At 35.5% G+C, this 19,786-nt stretch overlaps 1 protein-coding gene across 1 annotated transcript; it reads right to left on the bottom strand.

Annotated features, from left to right (window-relative positions):
• Nucleotides 1-102: 102 nt before the first annotated feature.
• On the bottom strand, nucleotides 103-19,718 carry LOC106670493 (testis-specific serine/threonine-protein kinase 3-like). The gene is made up of 5 exons (XM_014400917.1): nucleotides 19,372-19,718; nucleotides 15,034-15,317; nucleotides 5,889-6,099; nucleotides 2,364-2,548; nucleotides 103-376 (listed from the first exon to the last, which is right to left on the bottom strand). Exons 1-5 carry the CDS (start codon nucleotides 19,552-19,554, stop codon nucleotides 286-288), a joined length of 954 nt encoding a protein of 317 aa, XP_014256403.1. The 5' UTR covers nucleotides 19,555-19,718; the 3' UTR covers nucleotides 103-285.
• Nucleotides 19,719-19,786: the final 68 nt, after the last annotated feature.

The raw sequence follows: 19,786 nt of genomic DNA, 5'->3' as shown, positions 1-19,786 counted from the left end.
CTGCTTTCCTCTGTTTCTTCTCTAAAATATGTATATCAGGTGAGAATTTATACAAGAATAAAACTAAAATTTAAATGCCTTGCTGTAAAGACAAAAGATGCATTTCAATGGCTACGATTTTATTGTTTTTCGAACATCAAATACACACAAACAACATCGATACAATAACACAACACTAAAAATGTGCGGGATTGTTTCCGGGAGGCGTTGTTGTTAACAACTTGATAACAGTTCTTTTTTTATTTGTTTTCTTCTCATTTAATCCGAGGCTGTGAGGAGCTTCGGTCAGTTGGGCGTGCAGGCGGCGGATAGCCATTGCGAACCCGCGATCTGATTGATGGTCGCCCTTCTCGTCACATCCGGTTCGAGTATGTGCCTGAAAACAAACAAAATGAGTAGGCCGAACAGATCAAATCTTAAAAGTTCTGATCATTCAAACAAACTAATTTTGGCATAGCTATAAAGACTCCATAGAAATGGAAGTAGTGACAGACTTTATTTTCTTGGGCTCCAAGATCACCGCAGATGGGGACTGCAGCCAAGAAATTAAAAGACGCTTGCTCCTGGGGAGGAAAGCTATGACAAATCTAGACAGCATACTCAAAAGCAGAGACATCACCCTGCCAACAAAAGTGCATATCAGTGTATCAAGGCGATGGTTTTCCCAGTTGCAATGTATGGCTGTGAAAGCTGGACTATTAGAAAGGCTGAACGCCAAAGAATTGAAGCCTTCGAACTCTGGTGCTGGAGAAGACTTCTGCGAGTCCCTTGGACTGCAAGGCGATCAAACCGGTCAATCCTGGAGGAGATCAACCCTGACTGCTCTCTAGAAGGCCAAATCCTGAAAATGAAACTTAAATACTTTGGCCACCAAATGAGAAGAAATGACTCACTGGAGAAGAGCCTAATGCTGGGTAAGATTGAGGGCAAAAGAAAAAGGGGGCGACAGAGAATGAGGTGGATGGACGGAGTCACTGAAGCAGTCGGTGTGAGCTTAAACGGACTCCGGAAGATGGTGGAGGACAGGAAGGCCTGGAGGAGCATTTGTACATGGGGTCGCGATGGGTCGGACACGACTTCGCAACTAACAACAACACATAAAGACTCCATAGTTGATATATGGCATATGACCTCAAGGACACAGGCCAAAATAACTCACCTAACAGAAACACAGTTTCAGAAAGGGTACGAATGGACGGCGATGTGTACTGTGTAGAAGATGGGCCCTAAGATACATTTTTACTACTTGGGGATACCCTTTATCTGTGCGACAGCTGGCTGATAGAGTTCCACTGATGATTTGAAAATGTCGGTTATCATATATTTAAACCCAAAATTATTGGTGCATATTTTTTATTCCCTGCAAGAAGTCGTTCGATAACTTCTATAACTTTGTCCATATCATCCTTATAAAGTAAATTCTTTGGTTAGCTTAAATCACCCAGTGCCAGATCATCTGGAATGAATTGAAAAGGGTTCTTCTCGTAATATCACGGACCTTGCACTACTTTACTCATTGTTCGTTATATTGATTTTTTAACAGTGATGAAAGAGCCTTTCGCACAATTAACAAAAGATTTTTTTTCTCGGATTCCGTGAGTCGTCTCCTGATGATGACGCCAGGACCGAAATATTAGTATAAAAACATAATTTCATTGTGGTATCACGGTATGGTTTTATGATTGATGTTTAATCAATAATTGTACCACCATTACACCAACAAATACTGGGTTAATTTTTCCACTGAAATCTAAACAGTGTGTATCATTTTGATATTTATTGTTTTGCTGTTTTTTCCGCAGCACCGAGGAATTTATTGTACCCTGAATTGAAACATTAACATTTAAGTTGTATCCTTTAATCCAAAACTGTATTAATTAACTTCAATAGCTGGATTTTAAAATTAAGAACGGTCGTTGCTTCAGAAACGTCCTGGCCAATTTGGCGTAATGACTTTCCAGGAGAATTCCCTCAAGGGAGAAAGTCTCACCTCTTGAGGGGTGCTTTTACGAGGTTCTATTTATAAATTTATAAAAATTCTACCTTTATTTTAAATAATAAAATGTAAAAAGTATATGTATTGAGCATGAAGTTTAAAAAAGAAAACGGAAAACTCAGATGTTTTATCAAAGACTTGTTATCTACATTGAAGGGGAGTCTTTGCTTCTTTAGAAGAATCTGGATGGCTCCATCAATAGCAAAAAATTAGCTTTTTCCAAAGTGTTTACTGTGCTTGAAAGTAAAATAAAAAACACCCAAAACATATTAGCTAAATAGAACTTAACTGTTGCCAAAAAGATCACACCCTCGAAAATAGTTTCGACTTTAAAGAACTTTACTGAAGGACTTTGCTAATAGCTTACAGTATGAGTCGCCTCGCTCTACCGCTCAGTATACACTTAGTCGGAAAGGTCAGCTTCCTCATTGTCTGTATTTTGAGCATTTGTTTGACGTTTGTGTCGTCGAACGGCATCGTAGCGCACAGCATGATGTAAAGTATGCAACCCATTGACCAGACGTCGTACATTTTCGGATTGTACTTAATACCCTGAAAAAAACAGAACATATCAAAACATCGTATAAATCAGAACAAAAAATTAGAAAATATATTTAGAAGAGATCGAACTATATAGGTAACATTAACATGCTAAATAATGATGCTCCTACCTTACTTAAGTAGTAGTTTTTCAACAAAAAATTAATAAACTCTAAAAATTTGTTTATATTCAAATCAGAATATTACAGCTTGGAGATTACTCTGCATGCAGCTAAACCATAGTGCCAAACATGTAATTTTATACATGTAGCTTTACAGATATAAAATACTGTTTAAAACATTACTGTAATTAGTTTTATTGTTAGTTTTAACTTGTAAAATTATAAACTAATTAGCCCTGTGATCTTAGTTTTAATCACTTCTGTTGAGGAGGAGGTAGTGTGATGGGTATGGAACTCCTTAGGATTTCGTTGTAAAGTCTGCTGCTTCTGTAAAGTTAAGATCATATACAGTTCAGTGTGAACTACTTGAATCCTTTGGATGACGTTTACAGTAGTTCTCCGAATCTGTAGGGGTGGATACTTCAAATTCCAGACTAATGGAATGTACAGCAGGCGTTTGGCGTTCAACGTAAATCATGACTGGAGCAGCAGGTGACAGATGTCATACATTGAACTTTAAAATGATTTTAAATATTTTACATGTTCAACCCCAGGTCATTTTGGAGTCTGGATGTTTAACTGTTCTGGCGGTTTGGACGGCAATTGATTTGGTTGAGATGAACAAACCATATAAAGTTTACCTGATGGTGGAGTACTGCTATCAACTATCTTTGACACGGTAGAGGCTTCAGACAGTATATCAAGGGATACAAGAAGGGCCCAAGGATGCTTCCCTGAGGTACTCCAGAGAGTAAGAGCTATTTGGGAACAGTTTCTTCCAGCTCTTTCAAGAGCTTTGTAGGCTTGATTGATCAAGAGCTATTATGCTTGATAATGTACAAAAAGTTTGTTGTTGGAATAATTTTAAGTTTTCGATTAAAGAAACAAGATTAGTAACAGGCTAAGTAACGGACCAGCGAGACCGAAAACCAGCAAAGCCATTCAACATTGCATAAATTTAATATTTCCTTTAAATTTAGCATCTTGCTCGGAATAAAAAAGTAGCTTTTTCTTATATTCTGGAGTTAATTACTTTAATTTATAGTCCCCAAGCCTACAAAAAACATGTGAAACCTGGTACAAAATGCCCCTGCGTCGCTTGTAGCTTGGATTAGAATATGCTGACTATGGCCGTTTAAATATGCAGTGGCAGTAAATGGGAAGCGCGGGTGAGCTTAGCCGGCGAATTCATCATACGAGAATTGTAAGCTCTGAACGTCCACCCGGGGAGAAATGTGTCCCAAATTAAGCCCTCGGGGGCCGTTGGGCATAACTGTAACAGCTCGTAAATGTCTTTAGGTGTTCTTTCTTTCAGTTGTTTGTACCGTTATTATTATTATATTGCACCCGTTTGCATTTGCTTGGAAACCTCAAGGGCAATAATTTTTCAAAAAGCAGTTCAAAACTGTGACAAGGATTGTTGCGCTTGTAACAGAGTTAAAATAAGGGGTTTTCTTTATAATTTGGATTTCAATCAAACGTTAGAGGATTTTTAGTAATGGTTAATGTTTATTTTTTAAAAGAAATAAAGGGCAAAAAACATTTTCTTAAACGAGAAACAAAGGAAAAGGAACGAGAAAATTACACTAAGTAACTACTTCTACCAACATTTTGTTATTATTCAATGTGACTGTTTTTTGAAGTTTCCATTAAAAATTGTTTGTTCTGACTGGGTCTATTTTTTCGCCTTGAAGCCGAATAGTTTTCAGAAAAGAAAAAATACTACATTTTACAGGAACCTATCTGAGAGGTCTCTATTACAGTGTGATTTTTCTTTTGTACAGACTTTTCCAATGACATGTTAAGGAATGGTTAAGAATTTTTGATTTTAAGGATTAAACTACGATGGGTACTCTATTTGGTACAAGGCCTTGTGGTAATAGTCTATAGTTAAGTACGAAGTATAAATCATATAAGGATAGGACCAAGCGTGCTCCCTTGTGAAACACCGGCTTGTACTAGACTAATTTACGAGAAGAGCATGTACTTGAATTTTTAGAAGATTACAAGGTGCCAGACATTAATGAAAGGCTGGATCAAATCTGGAAAAGCACCCAAGCTTTTTGTTTTCTGAGCATTTCTAAGTTTTGGACACGTTGTTCATTGCTCACTTTTGCGTTACACTTTTTATACTATTCTTTGATATAAGCTCAAGTCCTTGGATAGTGGATGTTGCTACTATAGGATTTAATCAGAAGGCAAAATTTGCCATCGTTCTTGTGGTAATGGTGTATAGATAAGTTAGCAGTGTAAATCGTATAAAGATGAGACCAAACGTGCTCCCTTGTGAGACACCGGCTTGTATTAGTTTAATTTACGAGGAGAGATGTGCTTGAATGTTTAGAAGATTTTACGTTTCCAGACATTATTGAAAGGCAGGATCAAATCTGGAAAAGCACCCAAGCTTTTTGTTTTCTAAGCATGTTCTAAGTTTTGGACGTGTTGTTCATTGCTCACTTTTGCGTTACACTTTTTATACTATTCTTTGATATAAGCTCAAGTCCTTGGATAGTGGATGTTGCTACTATAGGATTTAATCAGGAGACAAAATTTGTCATCGTTCTTGTGGTAATGATTTATAGATAAGTTAGGAGTGTAAATCGTATAAGGATGGGACCAAGCATGCTTCCTTGTGAGACACCAGCTCTTAATAGGCGATTTCTGGATAAAACGGACGCCTGGATAAAACCTACGAAAGCAATATAGCCATTTGTTTTTTAATTTTCAAACGGGATCAATAACTCTAAAACCTTACTGTGGATGGAAAACCAAATAGATGAGAAGGAATGATTTTTAATTCTAGGATGGGAAATAAACGTTTTTTGGGCTTGAATAATTAACAGTTGTTGAAAACTCATTGGGTTATTTATTATTAAATGTTTGGGAACAGAAAATCGACCTAACTTTCTGATTAATTTCGAGGTGTTTTTGGACCAGTTTATTTAGCATAAATGGAAATTAATCATTATTGAAGCATGGATTATTTAGTTGGACTTTATACGAGGTAGTCCAATAAATATTACGCTCATAAATAAGACTTAATTAAATGCGTTTCCGACCGTCTCTCACCTAAAAGAGACTTTACGACCCTGTCGAATCGATATCAATTTAGAAAGACTTTCAAGGATCGGGACAGATCTTTCTCAAAACTCAATTAACCTGTACTAATTTACTAATTGTCTACAGCTTAATGAGTTACTGTCCTCCTCCGCGATTGCTAATTGAGTTACCTGGAGAATCTCCGGAGCCGCGTAGGCGGCACTGCCGCAAAACGTGTCGCTGAGGATCCTTTTGTTCGTCGTCAGGTCACGACACCATCTTGAGAAGCCGAAATCGGCGATTTTCACCTGGTCTCGACTGGAAAGGAGGACGTTCTCGCACTTTAGATCCCTGTGGGCGATGTCCCTCGCGTGAAGGTACTCGACGGCGTTCACAATCTGTCTGCAATTATAACAAACAACTTTGAAAAAAAAATCTTTAAAAAAAGCTTCTCTTAATCAATTTTTCAGTGTTACAGCTACTGACTAGTGGTTTCTATTATTAACTGATTCTGGCCCGCCCATTTTCGTTGTTGCTCTTCAACCTGTGGCCTAGAAAACTACATAAATATCCAATAAGGGCAAAATTGTTTGTAAATAGGCAATGACAACCTCCTTTTTACACTGCGAGGCCAAAAACTGATAAAACTTTCCGATTTCCGCTTTGCCACTATATAATTAATTATTCAATTGGGGAAAAGAAAATTTGCTAATTGCCAATGCCCTAGCTTTTGTTTTTCATTTATGTTATACTAATATAGTACTTGGGGGATAGTTTCAAGGAATCTAACTGGCCTGTTTGTACGGTATATTGTCTGCACCCTATATTATTCATATATTTATGTAATGGGACTTTCCAAGTACTTGAAAAACTGCTAAAATGATAATTATTTTAATACCAGTAAAGAAGCGTCACTGGTCACTAAATCCGAAAATTTTGCTACCAAAAATGTGTCATTCCACTACTTCTCAGCTGGCCATGTAACAGCTCATAACTTTAACTTAGGAAAACACACTGGTATTGTATTGTTAGATGTTATAAAAGCCTCCCACTGTGGTGTGACACAACAATTTTCAATATTCGGTACAGTTTCCCCTAATACCTGGTTAGATTAGATTAGAGGAGTCGATCTGCGTACCCCAACTAGTATTGGTCTATTGTGCATCTCCATTGCTGTCCCTAACCCTACAAAACCAAACCTAACCTAATCCTACCTAATCTAACCATCCCGACCCTAGACCTAACCTTAACGTAATTCGTCCGTAACATAGTCCTACCTAACCTAACCATGATCACTCCCAGTTAACGCAAAAAAGTTGTCGCAAAAATATTTTGTGTATCTAGCCCAAAAACATTTCCAAAGCTTTTTAAAGGACTCCCGAATGAATCTTTCAGGTTCCGGCTTTTCCACTCCCAGGAGTAGATATCTGAGCATACATAAGCCTTCATGGATATGTTCTGACTTTTTCCTCGCGATATTTGCACAGGGTTGTTTCTGCCATCTGAGCCATATGCCTCTGTAGTCTGCAGTGTCGTTTAACTATTATTTTAACCCTGACACCCCAATAGGTGTCTCATCGAACTTTCCTTCGCCAATTTATCGTTGCCCCTCTGTCGTGTGTGTCCTACCCAGACAAGTTTCTCCCAGTCTGCTTTACCAGGTATCTTAATTTGAAATTTTTATCAACTCTGCATTTAGGGGTCAAGCAATTTTGGGGAGCACATACCTGATACACTCAGTTATCTACATAACAGAAAATTCTTTGTCAACATTTCTAATTTCTCTCACATGCAATGCAACAGCTGGGGTACCCCAAGGTTCAGTCTTTAAGCCTAAATTGTTTAATATATAAATAAACGATGCCAACGATTTAAAGTTGCCATGTTTACAATACCCGATGACACAGCTTATTTCATGTCCTCTTTCAAAATCAACACCATAACTAATCATCTAACGATATCTTTACAAAATTACCCTGGAAAATCACAATTAAATGTTTAGAAAGAGATTTCCTTCGTGGTCCATGGGCTTTTATAGACATCTCATATTTCCTATTGTTACAAATAGTTCAAATTGTGTATAAATTAATTGTGTATTTTTCGTTAAATTCAGTTTAATTCTCAGTGACATAAAACATTTGTCCATAAAGAGTCTAGATTGCCAATAGTTGGTCCAGGCTGGACTCCAAACCATTACACGAAGTAGCGAGGTTTTGCAAAGTTTCGGAGGTCTGCAATTTGTTGAACATCAGCAGTTTGATCACCATCGATCCAGGTCCGCCTGTTCTCGCCGTGTGTCTCGGATTTTGTCGACTTACCAGGATATCAAGGACAAGGAAAATTCCATTAAAAGGGAAAAAATCTCATTTTAAAACAGCAAAAACAACTTTTACTTTTTACAATGTTAAACATAATTTCATATTAAGAACAAAATATACAAAGTAGAAAGGAATTCTGTATGCTATTCGTAAATTGTTTGTAAACAATTTTATTTCCAAAAATAATACTTCAAAAACAAAATAAACCAACTGTTTACGTGATACATATATAATTTCGTTCTGGGGGCGAAAGCAGGCTTATGTGGAGTTTACTGACTCCCTGAATTCTGGGTGCCGGAGTTGACATTTCTAAATGCCACCTCATTGTGTGTACAGGGGCCTAAAACTTTACTCTCCCGGTGTTTAATTAGTGCAGTGTTACAACATCAACATTAATAAAAAATGGAAAAAAGAAAAAACTAGTTGTTGGTTTTGTAGTAATTAAATGTTTTAAATTGCCAACTATAGAGTCCTGGATTATAAGATCAAGTTGCAAACATATTATAAGTTATAAATTTACTTATAAAAAGTTGAAATATAAATTTATATTTAATAATATAATTTTCCTAGCCAACATATTTTTTATTATTGGTCATTTTATCAGTAGTTGCCACCTTGCTGAAATAATGATCTTTGGGCCACCGCAGTGCGGTGATTATGTTTGGGTTTCTGCATTAGACCTGTTGTAGGTCAAATTTAACCTTGTTGGCGATACAAAAATCAATAAAATAATATACAGGGTGTCCTTTTTAGATCGCCCGGCTGAATTTCTATTGAACCAATGACGCTATCGAAAAAATAAAAAAATACGCCTTTAATATTTTTTAGTCTAGTTTCAAATTTTTACCTTTTTTTGGAAAAAAATTATACAGGGTACCACAGGCCCAGTTCAATTTTAAAATTTCAAATACGACTTTATACATCCTGACACCCTGATGTATACCGTATACATCATTTTAAAGGATTTTTTACGCCGAAAACAACTGTAATGGGATTTTAAATTGGTCAAAAATGACAAAGTCTTGGCAAGAGTTTAAAAAATCCCATTCGTTTGTTTTTAATTCCAATAACATGCTTCGTCAGTAAAGTATACATTTATTGCCTTTAACGTTTACATTCTGTCATTGTTTGTCAAACTCGCATTAAGAAAGAAAATCTTAATTCCTGGAAGTAAATAAATTTTACATTATTACTTATCCGTTACATTTAGTATGCCATTCAAAATGAACCGAAGAGCACATTTTCCCGACCAACAGCGAGTTGATATGTACGACTGCTTTTCTGATATTGATGGTAATGCGCGACGTTCAGTCGAGTCCTAGAAATTTTCTGATAGCTCCAGAGTAACCCCAAAACGTTTATTTGTATTGCTCGCAGTATGAGGAGATACGGATCAGTTGCTGTTCCATCATCAAGACAAAGGCAGGTAATTTCGACGGGAGCTGAATATTTTACTGTATATTTGCGAAAATCCGAATTCCTCTCTCCGAAATGTTGGAAGAGTTTTATGTTATCCAAAAAATAAAATTAGATGTACTCCGGATTTAGAATTTTTAGGCCGTATCGCTCTCATCTTGTCCAGGGACTTCGGGACTTTGATTACGACAGGCGTCTAACATTCCTTGCACAGATTAGGGAGGCTGAAGAAAACGTTCTTCCATATATCCTATGGACTGATGAGTCCAAGTTAACCTCTAATGGCATACTAAACCATTGGAATTTTCCAACATGGGCAGAGGAAAATCCTAGAATTTCGTACTTTTGTCATCATCAGGTGGTCCAAAGTATCAACATTTGGTGTGGACTTCTCGGGTATAAATTAATTGGGCCTTATTTCTACGAAAAAAGTTTAAATGGTACTCAGTTCAATTTTTTTAGGGAGGTTTACCAACACTCTATATGATGTTCCTCTGCAACCACGACAAAGAATGATTCTCTAGCTCGGTGGATGCCCCGCACATAATTTTTTGCAGGTGAGACGTTATTTGAATCGTCACTTCCAGGATAGGTGGATGGTCCGATCTGTTGGCCTCCTCGGCACCCGATTTAGCTCCACTTGACTATTTTCTGTGGGGCCATTTAAAAAAAAGTGTCTAGCCAATCATAACCCAGCAACCTCAGTTGAACAATGGACCAAAGGAGAGAAATTGCTTGTTAATCCATCTCCGCTGGCTCTATCGCTCTGAGCACCGGGGAAGGGTGATTAAAAAAAGCAAATTTTTGCATCTTTTCGCAAGTAGGCAGTTCGAACATGAAATGTGACTAATAAATAACAAACCATATGACTGTTTTTTCCCAAACTTTTTGCCATGACTTTGTAATTTTTTGAACAATATAAAATCCGATTACACCATTGTTTTCATCATAAAAAATCTTTAAAATGATGTGTCAGGATGTATAGGGTTGTATTTGAAATTTTGTCGTTGAACTGGCCTGAGGTACCCTGTATAATTTTTCTCCAAAAAAGTAAAATTTGAAACTAGACTAACAAATATTAAATTTGTATTTTTTAAATTTTGATATCGTCATTGGTTCAAGAAAAAGTAAGCCTGGCCATCTAAAAAGGATACCCTGTATACAGGGTGTCCCAGTTCCTTCTGACGAAACTCAGGGAATCGATTCTACTCTTCATTTGGAGCAAAAAATGCCCAGGAGAAAATTTTCGGAAAGTTCTCTATTTTGAAGATATTCGTTAATTTAGGTTTTTTCAATTTTTCACTACCTTACCACATAAAATCGCTTACAACTTCCAAAATGTTGAGAGTACAACAAATCCAATTACACCATTTGAAAGAACCCTAAATTTGCTGCAAGATACTTCTATTTGCAATAATCTGAATGACATAAAATGTTAGCCAATATCAGTTGGAACATATTACAATTACAAAATTTAAAATTTTGGTCATGATTGCACGTTCTGCTGAGGTTACAAAAAAATATCTACAACTTGTCAAATTTCACGAAAACTTCTTCATCTAATATGCTTTACGTTGATATATCCAGGTTTTTAAATAACGTTCTAGCAGAGTTAAAAAATCAACGTAAAGCATATTAGATGAAGGTTTTGTGAAATTTGACAAGTTGTAGGTATTTTTTTTGTAACCTCAGTAGAAGGTGCAATCATGACCAAAATTTTAAATTTTGTAATTTAGACATGTTTCAGCCGATAATAGCTAACATTTTATGTCATTCACATTATTGCAAATAGAAGTATCTTACAGCAAATTTAGCGTTCTTTCAAATGGTGTAATTGGATTTGTTGTAGTCTCAACATTTTGGAAGTTTTAAGCGTTTTTATGTGGTAAGGTAGTGAAAAGTTGAAAAATCCTAAATTGACGAATATCTTCAAAATAGAGAACTTTCCGAAAATTTTCTCCTGAGCATTTTTTGCTCCAAACGAAGAATAGAATCGATTCCCTGAGTTTCGTCAGAAGGAACTGGGAAACCCTGTATAGAAAAAATCTTTCTTTAATGTTTAAATTCATTTTAATTGTATAATTTTCATTTTTGGAATATTATCACATTATTATTTGTAATAAATATACCAACCGGAATTTCTGCAGTATAGAAAACATTAACAATATTTCATGCATTATAGCAAGGATTTGATGGATCATTGAGATTCAAATTACCCTTACAGGCTTGCAAAACAACTATGCTAATTTTCTCATTGTTTTATATTTACAACGGGAGAGAGCTAAGAATTATTCATTTGTTATATCGAGATCTGGCATAAACTTTAAACAAAACAGAATCTTAAAGGGTCGAGATTGGCCGGTCTATGTTTTGAATTGGTGTCAAAATCGAATAATTTCAGAGCTTCTACAACTCCGCAAATATTAATGTCGATAACATAAAGGTATTCCAGATATAAAATTTAAGACATTACATCAACTGTTTTAAAAATGTGAATTGATTGGTCTTCAATTTGAAGATTTATGGTAGATTACATTGGTCTTTCGGTTTATGTTCTTGTAAAACAATTGTACAGGAAGATTTGTCTACATTTTTATTTATCATGTTTAATATTTTTCCACATGTTTGAATGGCAAATGACAGCAACCCATTTTTTATTGATGAAGGTAGAAGATATAGGATAGAAATTTCTTTATAAGTGCTCGAAAGGTGTTATTTTATTAAATAAAACATTACAAAAATGGAGTTTTTGAATTTTCCATGTTTCAAAGTTTAACATTCACTGACTTTGAAACATCTCCGCGGTGAGACGCGTGTGATGCCATTTGTCAAGAGAAACCACCTTATCTTTTGCGTCTCTTTTTTATGGTGGATGCCGTTGTATGGGATTAAAGGGAAAATCATATCAGATCTACGCGGCCGGAGAGATTAGGCCATTAGTTAACGTCAAGTCGCTCACAATTTCTATTTTAAAGAGAAAAGGCCCAGGGAATGAAGATCCTCCCTTTGTCTGTTTGACCATCAATGCGTGAAATCTGGACAGTGGCTCTGATTTGACCACCGTCTCGTTTCCTGTCGTTTTGTAGAAACTAGACGTCGGAGGACTACCAATAAAAGCGTATCTCAAATAGACAAAATACAATAAGTTCGAGCAGCAAATATTTTTAACCGTAATCGTAACGTCCATTTTCGTTGTTTAACGTGTCTCAAATGATGTTGGCTTTATGGCAAAAATAGGCAAACTGATCTTAGAAGAAAGTATAATTTTTCATAACCATAGTTTATTCAAATTATGTACTCGGATTTACTTCTTCAGATCACCTTATTTTTTCCTCTTCTTTCTCTTTTTCACATTTAAAATATTTTAGGTGAGTGGTATGTTTACTACTTTTTTAAAACTCTCATTGTACATATTATGACCCGAAAGAATGATTTTAAGATATTGGCAGAAAGTGCATGCGGTTTCTTTCGTTTTTTACTTATTTTCTTTTATACTTATACTTCTGTTTTCGTTGTTTAAACTTTGTGTCTTCTGTACAGGAGCTACTATATTATTTCTTTTTTATCAGGCCTAAGACTTTTTAAATTAATAATTAATTCTATCCAATACCGGAACACTTGTCAATTTAAATATAGCATTCAATGGAGACCTCCACCAAATTTGACAGTAATTGTAACCATTACACATACTAGAAATTTTATATAAAAAAATAATCATCTTAGACAGAAGAAAGTTTGTTCATATTATGTTCCTTTGTCATTGTTTCCTAACAAAAATATGGGCACTAGGATACTTATTGGGTCTTCTTATACAGGGATTAGTTGAATTACTCAAACACGTTCGGCATTGCGCCATCTTCAGTGAGGAAACGCCTGAGCCAGTTTAGGTAATTCAATTAACCCGCGAATGTAAACGGACCCAATAATTAACTAAGTGCCGGTTCAACATAGTCTAGCTTTGCTTAAATTGCCTAATGGCTCTAGAAGAACCCAGCAAGGATGATAACTTGAGATGGGTTTCGGGACATGAAGGTTAGAAGGAAACAAACAAGCTGATCAACTATGAGACCAAACATCAACTAGGCATAAAATGGCATGATAAAACCCAAGCACTGGGCTGTACATAAGCCAGCGAGGCAACCTAAGAGAGAGTATAAGCATGATGATAGGATTAAACTTGGGTCAAATGAATTTTATTTTTTCGGAGTTTACTTCTTACAGTGAGACCAACTTCGGACTTCATGTGTAGAGGTTTACAGGAGTTTATAAGGGCGAAAATTAAGGGGCATGATTTTACACACTTTCGGATAGCCAGGTAGCTATAAAAGCACTAAATGCGTATAGCTTATATATCTAAACTAGCCTGGAAGTGCCTAATGGTACTTGGAGAACATTACCCTTGATGTGTGCTTTGGGCTGGGTTGTAGGAAAGGTACAGACGGAAATGAACAGGCTGACCAACTAGCAAAAGAGCCCTCCACCCATAGAACTGGACCCACAGCTAGAAAGGCAGAAGAAGTGCTAGAGATGAAGTTGGAAAAATGGCTTAAGACAGAAGAACCAACGCACTGGATAAAAACACCAGGAATGAGGCGAACTAAGAGAGTCAAAAATCGTTTAGTGAGAAAAAGCACACTTTCTACGGTACGGTTTCTCATTAAAGTTGGGGCAATGCCGAAACACGTTTAAATCGTTAACAAACCCGCGAGTGAAGACGGACCCAATAAGTGACCCAGCGATGGTTTAGCATCAAGAGTTCACCGACTCGCAGACCAAAACCCAGCATCACAATATTTAAATTATGTACTAGAATATACTTCTTAACTCATTATTTCATCCTTTTCCTTCCTATTTTTTCATGTATAAAATATTTTAGGTGGGCGGTACGTTTTCTACTTGTGTGAATATTGGAAAAGCTTATATCACAAAAGCATTGGCAAAAGTTTTTAACTTTGTAATATTAATTCACCCAGAGAGGTATAACGATGATGGCATGTATGTACAGATAAACCATGCTCCTCCTTGAACTGTTTAAATAGGTTCCTAGGCAAAAATAATATATCAAAAGTAATAAAATTGAAGATTACCAGGACAATTGCCGATTGTAAGTTTCAATTTAAGTAAAGCATACAATGGAAACCAGCACCAAATTTCCATGTATTGTTCAATTATGTTATTTAGCCCTACTAAAATGTATTAGTTTATACAAATAGAGTTGATTAAAAAATAATTTCTAGCATATTAGTCTATAAACAATTCAAGAAAATATGGAAACCTCCACCAAATTTCCATGTATTGTTCAATTATGTATTATTTTGCTCGGCTAAAATGTATTAGTTTGTACAAATAGAGTTGATTAAAAAATAATTTCTATCAGACTAGTGTATAAATAATTCAAGTAAATGTAATCAATTAATTAACCAAGACAAAGATGGATGCACTGAAACCTAATATTTGTGTTACCAAGTTTGGGTGGTAGAAGACCGTTACCAATGAATTTTTTATCAAATTTTTATGTAAAAAAAGAGGGGAGGACGTATTACATGAAAGTTTAACTAAGGGTAACTATATTAATATTTCACCGGTACTATTGATTATTTACCTGAAGAAGTGTTTGGCTCTCGTTTCCGTGAAAGAGCCCTTGTTCCGTATGTGATCGAGGAGATCGCCCCTTTCGCAGAAATCCATGAACATGTAGACCTGGTCCTCGAGCTCGAACACATTGTAGACGGTGACTATGTTCGGGTGCCTTATCGTCTTGACTATGCTTACCTCCCTCGGGAGGAATTTCGTGACGAAGTCCCTCGAAGCCCGCTTCTTATTGATGACTTTGCAAGCGAGACGCTGCGTGTAGCCGAGCTCTGTTGCTCTGAATGCAACTCGCACCTAAAAAAGGAAACAAACGAAATTATATTCTGGGGATATTAATTAGATTTTTATTTATACTACAATTCCTCCTACAATGTCCTTCTGGTAAAGTTCAATGATTGGTCTGGTTTTTAGCCTCCTTTACTCTACTCCTAGTGAGTCAAAGGTCACTCATTCCATTAATTGAAAAATTGCAGAAACAGCCTAATAGCCTAACTCTAGAGTAAAAAAATCACGCCAACTTTTCTGTTAATGCAAAACAGATTAGTTTCCTTATGAATATATCTGTTTTTGAAAGATCAGAGGGAATCGTTAAGCAGCGGGTACTTGTGCCAAATTTATCGAGGTCGGCGAATCCGATAGGCTTGCCAAGCCCACCATGAAAGAACTATAGTTTTATTTTTAACCATAAACTTAAAATTGTTAGTTTTTCAGTTTAAAGTTCTCAAAAATCTTTTGTTGGTGTTTTTAAATGGTTGGCAAGCCAGACACTATCAATCAATGGGTCCGTCTATTCTCGCTTTTTTTACCCGTGAACCAACACGGTCCTAATGGATGTAACTAATACGTTACCGTCAAGATTAAGTAGTTGCCATGTCTTCGAAACTCAGAAGGCTTTCCGATTGATTTATATCACTCTTGTTTTGAATGGGGTCAGTTCAAAAATTAATCTAACCGTCATATCAATCTTTTCTCTGGTTATAATTATTATATGTACATAAATATATAAATTTCATCTAAACAATTAACAAAAATCTAACACTGCTTAAAATATATTGTTTATTCACTTACACTTAAACACTAGTAAAAACTATATATTCTAGAAATTTTATTTTCTTACACCTATGGGTAAATAATACACACAAAAACTAATAAATAATTAAATCTTTATTACAAAAGTAAATGCAATACCTATTTTTATTCCACTTTTTGTTATATTTTGTTCTTATACCCCCATTAGGCCATTGAAGCTGTTGCGTTTTCTAGTATAGCTTTATTTGTTTTGTGTTTACCACATTATTACTTTTTTTTTTGCTAGGGGAATGGGCTAAAAATGCAAGGGGATGAGGAAGCGGCCAAGAGTCTGATGTTCTAATCACTTAGCTACTGGTCAGAAATATAATATTTTAATAAGATAAAAAAAAGATGCAAACTCAAGTGACTTTGGTGTAGTGTTAGATTTATTTTAAAAATATCCTAAATTTAAGCAAAATACTACTATCAAGACCTCAATACTGAATGCAATATTTTTCATTTGAATGAAGATTTATACCAATTTATACTATTTTATTCTGGTAGGCCCATGATAATGAGAGATGAGAAAAAAATAGCTAGATTGGAACATTCTGCCAATTATAAACTGCTAATTCTCTTCTTTTCTTATGAAGGATTTGACTCAAAAGGTGGAGGTGAGCGGTGGAGTAAAGCAAGGCTGCCTGCTGAGTCCGCTTCTGTTTTCCCTATAATCAAATGACTTAGAGGAAGAATTTCAATGTGGAGTCAAGATGATCTAGTGCTTGTGTTGGAATCCGGGGCATTTACAAATAAATAATCGACCTACTCAAGCAATAGTAGAAGTGGAGACTGTAAATTTGGAAAAGTACAAAATCATTTTGCAGAATGGGGGCTGATGAGCAGCTGCAGAATAATGAACTGGCCATACTGTGTTGATATAGTAAATGAATATCAATATTTGGGTGTGTTGCTGACTCCATGGTTATCCTTCAAAAAGCTTGTGAAAGTTTGCACTTAACTTACAATAGTATGAAGAGGTCCTTTGGAGACAGGGGCATATCTTTAATGGCAAAATTGGCAATTTACTAGTCTTGGGGTTTCGAGGAGATGTGATATGTCTCTATAGATCTCCCGAAGCAACCACAGGATCGGGGCTAGAGGATAGTACAGCTGAGTCATCGACAAAAGATGCTAGGAGGATGGTATATGTAATGGGAACATCTGCACTATAAAGGATGGATTGATTTGAGCACACTGCCCTGCAAAATTCCTCCGGCCAGAGAACTATTCGGGGTAATCTTACCCTTGCCAGACCCACTCTGTTAGGTAAGAGTGGAGGATTAAGAAGAGGACATTTGGAAGGCAACATTTAAATTTGTATAGGAATGGAAATGATATACTGGACCCCTAATGTTGTTTTGAAAATGCAATCAAATGAATAAATGAGCCTGGTTGTTTTTGTTAAAATTAAAACTTTACATGTAAAACTATAAAATGATCTCTACTTTTCTTTGCTTTTCACTAATTCTTTACGTTCAGATGTCCTTCTTAATTGAGCTCGTTCGAGAAGCTTATCACTTATTTTAGTGTATTTTCCCATTCTTGACTTATGTGCTCAGTGTGGTAATCCATATACTCTACATAACTCATCTCTCAGCTTGAATCTATTTAGGCACTCATTGAATCCTCCTAGATACTGGCTAAAAAATCCAATATTACTCAATTTGCCTTTTTCCTCTCCTGGACTGTTTGTAAGAACTTAAAGGTGTTTGTATTTCTCAGATTCAACCCATCTTTCATTCCATTTTTCTTCTGCCTGCTCCTGGACTATTTGCTTACCTTGTTTTATCAATTTTTTGCCCATTTTCCGTCTTTTTCAATTTCTCATTCTAGTAGTTGCATTTTCTTTTTCTGATACAGGAGACATCTTATTTTGACTACCTGATTAATAGGCATTTCTAATGACATAATTTAGAGAGCATCTTTTGATCTTGTACTGTAAGCATTTTTTTCCTTTTTTAAACTAGGGTTTGCAAATACCAGAGGTCATATCAACCCTTTGGAGGCTGGTGTTTTGGTAAAAAAATTTGTAAGCATATAGGGGTCAAATGTAGGGCTATTGAATAATGAACACCTAAACTGTTGAAGCCACTGATGCCCCTGTTTTTAATTTTTCTGTGTGTAACACTTTGAGCTTTTGTTTTTACAGTTTAATTTCTTATACTATAGGGTGGAACCAAATAAAGCTATAAAAAGTAACACATTTTTATAGACTATTTAAAGCTCTTTCTTTCGTCCAGCTCCCATTTAGATCTGACATTTTGCAATTTGCAGAATGCCATCATTTCTCTTATTACTCCTCCTTTTTTCATTGTTGTTTTATATACTAATTTATCCTGTGATGATATATGAACCTCACAGGATAAATTAAAATATAAACGTTAAACCATTGTAATGTAATACTGGATGACTCTTTGAACGGCTATGGCTACGGAAAAATAAATGCAGTCTTCTCTGTATATTACAAAACTATTGTTAATAATATGATTCTTACAAAGGAAAGCATTTTTAGAATTAGCATAAACAACATACAACATTGTTAACATCTAAATATTATAATATTATACTATACAATAGTTTATTGTATATACATATATATTTAGTATGCAAAAGAAAAAAAAAAAAAAATGGGAGGCCACAGAAGCAGGCTTAACACTTGTAGCAGACTCTAAATGACTCAGGCATTGGTGACTTGATTTAGGTCTAACGACATCTGACTAAAGGACCTAGGCTGGAACAATTCCACAAAAATCTCATCTTATACATCACAAACATAACCACCCACTAAAATTAGGAAGCTAACTCCCAGTATGCAAAACATCACATGCCCGACTGGCCATGTTAAAAGATGTTTTCACACATTTCAGATACACATCATCATCAACATGTATAATGTACACAATATATATAAATCGATTATGTTCTTTGTTATTGACAAGACAGTAATAAAACTTGACTGTTCAAAATAGCAATTTTAAGAAACCAATGCCAACTTTTCCCAATAACAAAGAAAAGAATTATAAAGAAGAAAAGACAGAAATAAATAATAATGCTTTCTCGACTGTTAAGATTATCCAACTGTAGTTCCATGTGAGTTCATTGTTACACTGCCATTTGAAATAATTGACTTTTTAAATTTAGAGAAATGCATTTTGGTATTTAGCTATTTTGTTATTTTACAAAGTTACCATTAATTCTTGAACCAGTGGTTTTACAATATATTATATTATAGATACCAATAATGACATAAAATAAATACAGTAAATATTTAATTTACCTTACAGTAAGAGCCTTCACCAATTGTCTTTCCGAGTTTAAAGCCTCTTTTGTTTAGTATTGCGTTGATCGACTCTCCGAAGGCGCCTGGAATCTTTACGACAGAGCAATGTCCAGTCGAACCAGCCTGAAGCAGCCTCTCAACACCTGACTCCCGCTTAAGCGGGCTCCTCACTGCTCTCATATCCTCATCAATACCTCCCTCAATCCCTGAATCTTCTCGTGTAAATAACACCGTTGTAAACTTTGAATTTTATGCTAATAGTACTTTATAACATTTATAATTTCATGAGGTTGATGTATGGTTACCATGGTTAATTTATAAAATTGTTTGTTGTTAACCATTTTGTTTTTATATGTAATTGAAAATTGACTATTATTATTGTCCATTTATATTTTTAAATCTTTTTACATTG

The sequence above is a fragment of the Cimex lectularius genome, unplaced genomic scaffold (genome assembly GCF_000648675.2).
Source record: "Cimex lectularius strain Harlan isolate CLEC.00 unplaced genomic scaffold, Clec_2.1 scaffold85, whole genome shotgun sequence".
In the NCBI taxonomy this organism is placed as follows: Eukaryota; Metazoa; Arthropoda; class Insecta; order Hemiptera; family Cimicidae; genus Cimex; species Cimex lectularius.
The sequence above is the reverse complement of the archived record's forward strand: the minus strand, read 5'-3'. Positions and strand labels throughout refer to the sequence as shown.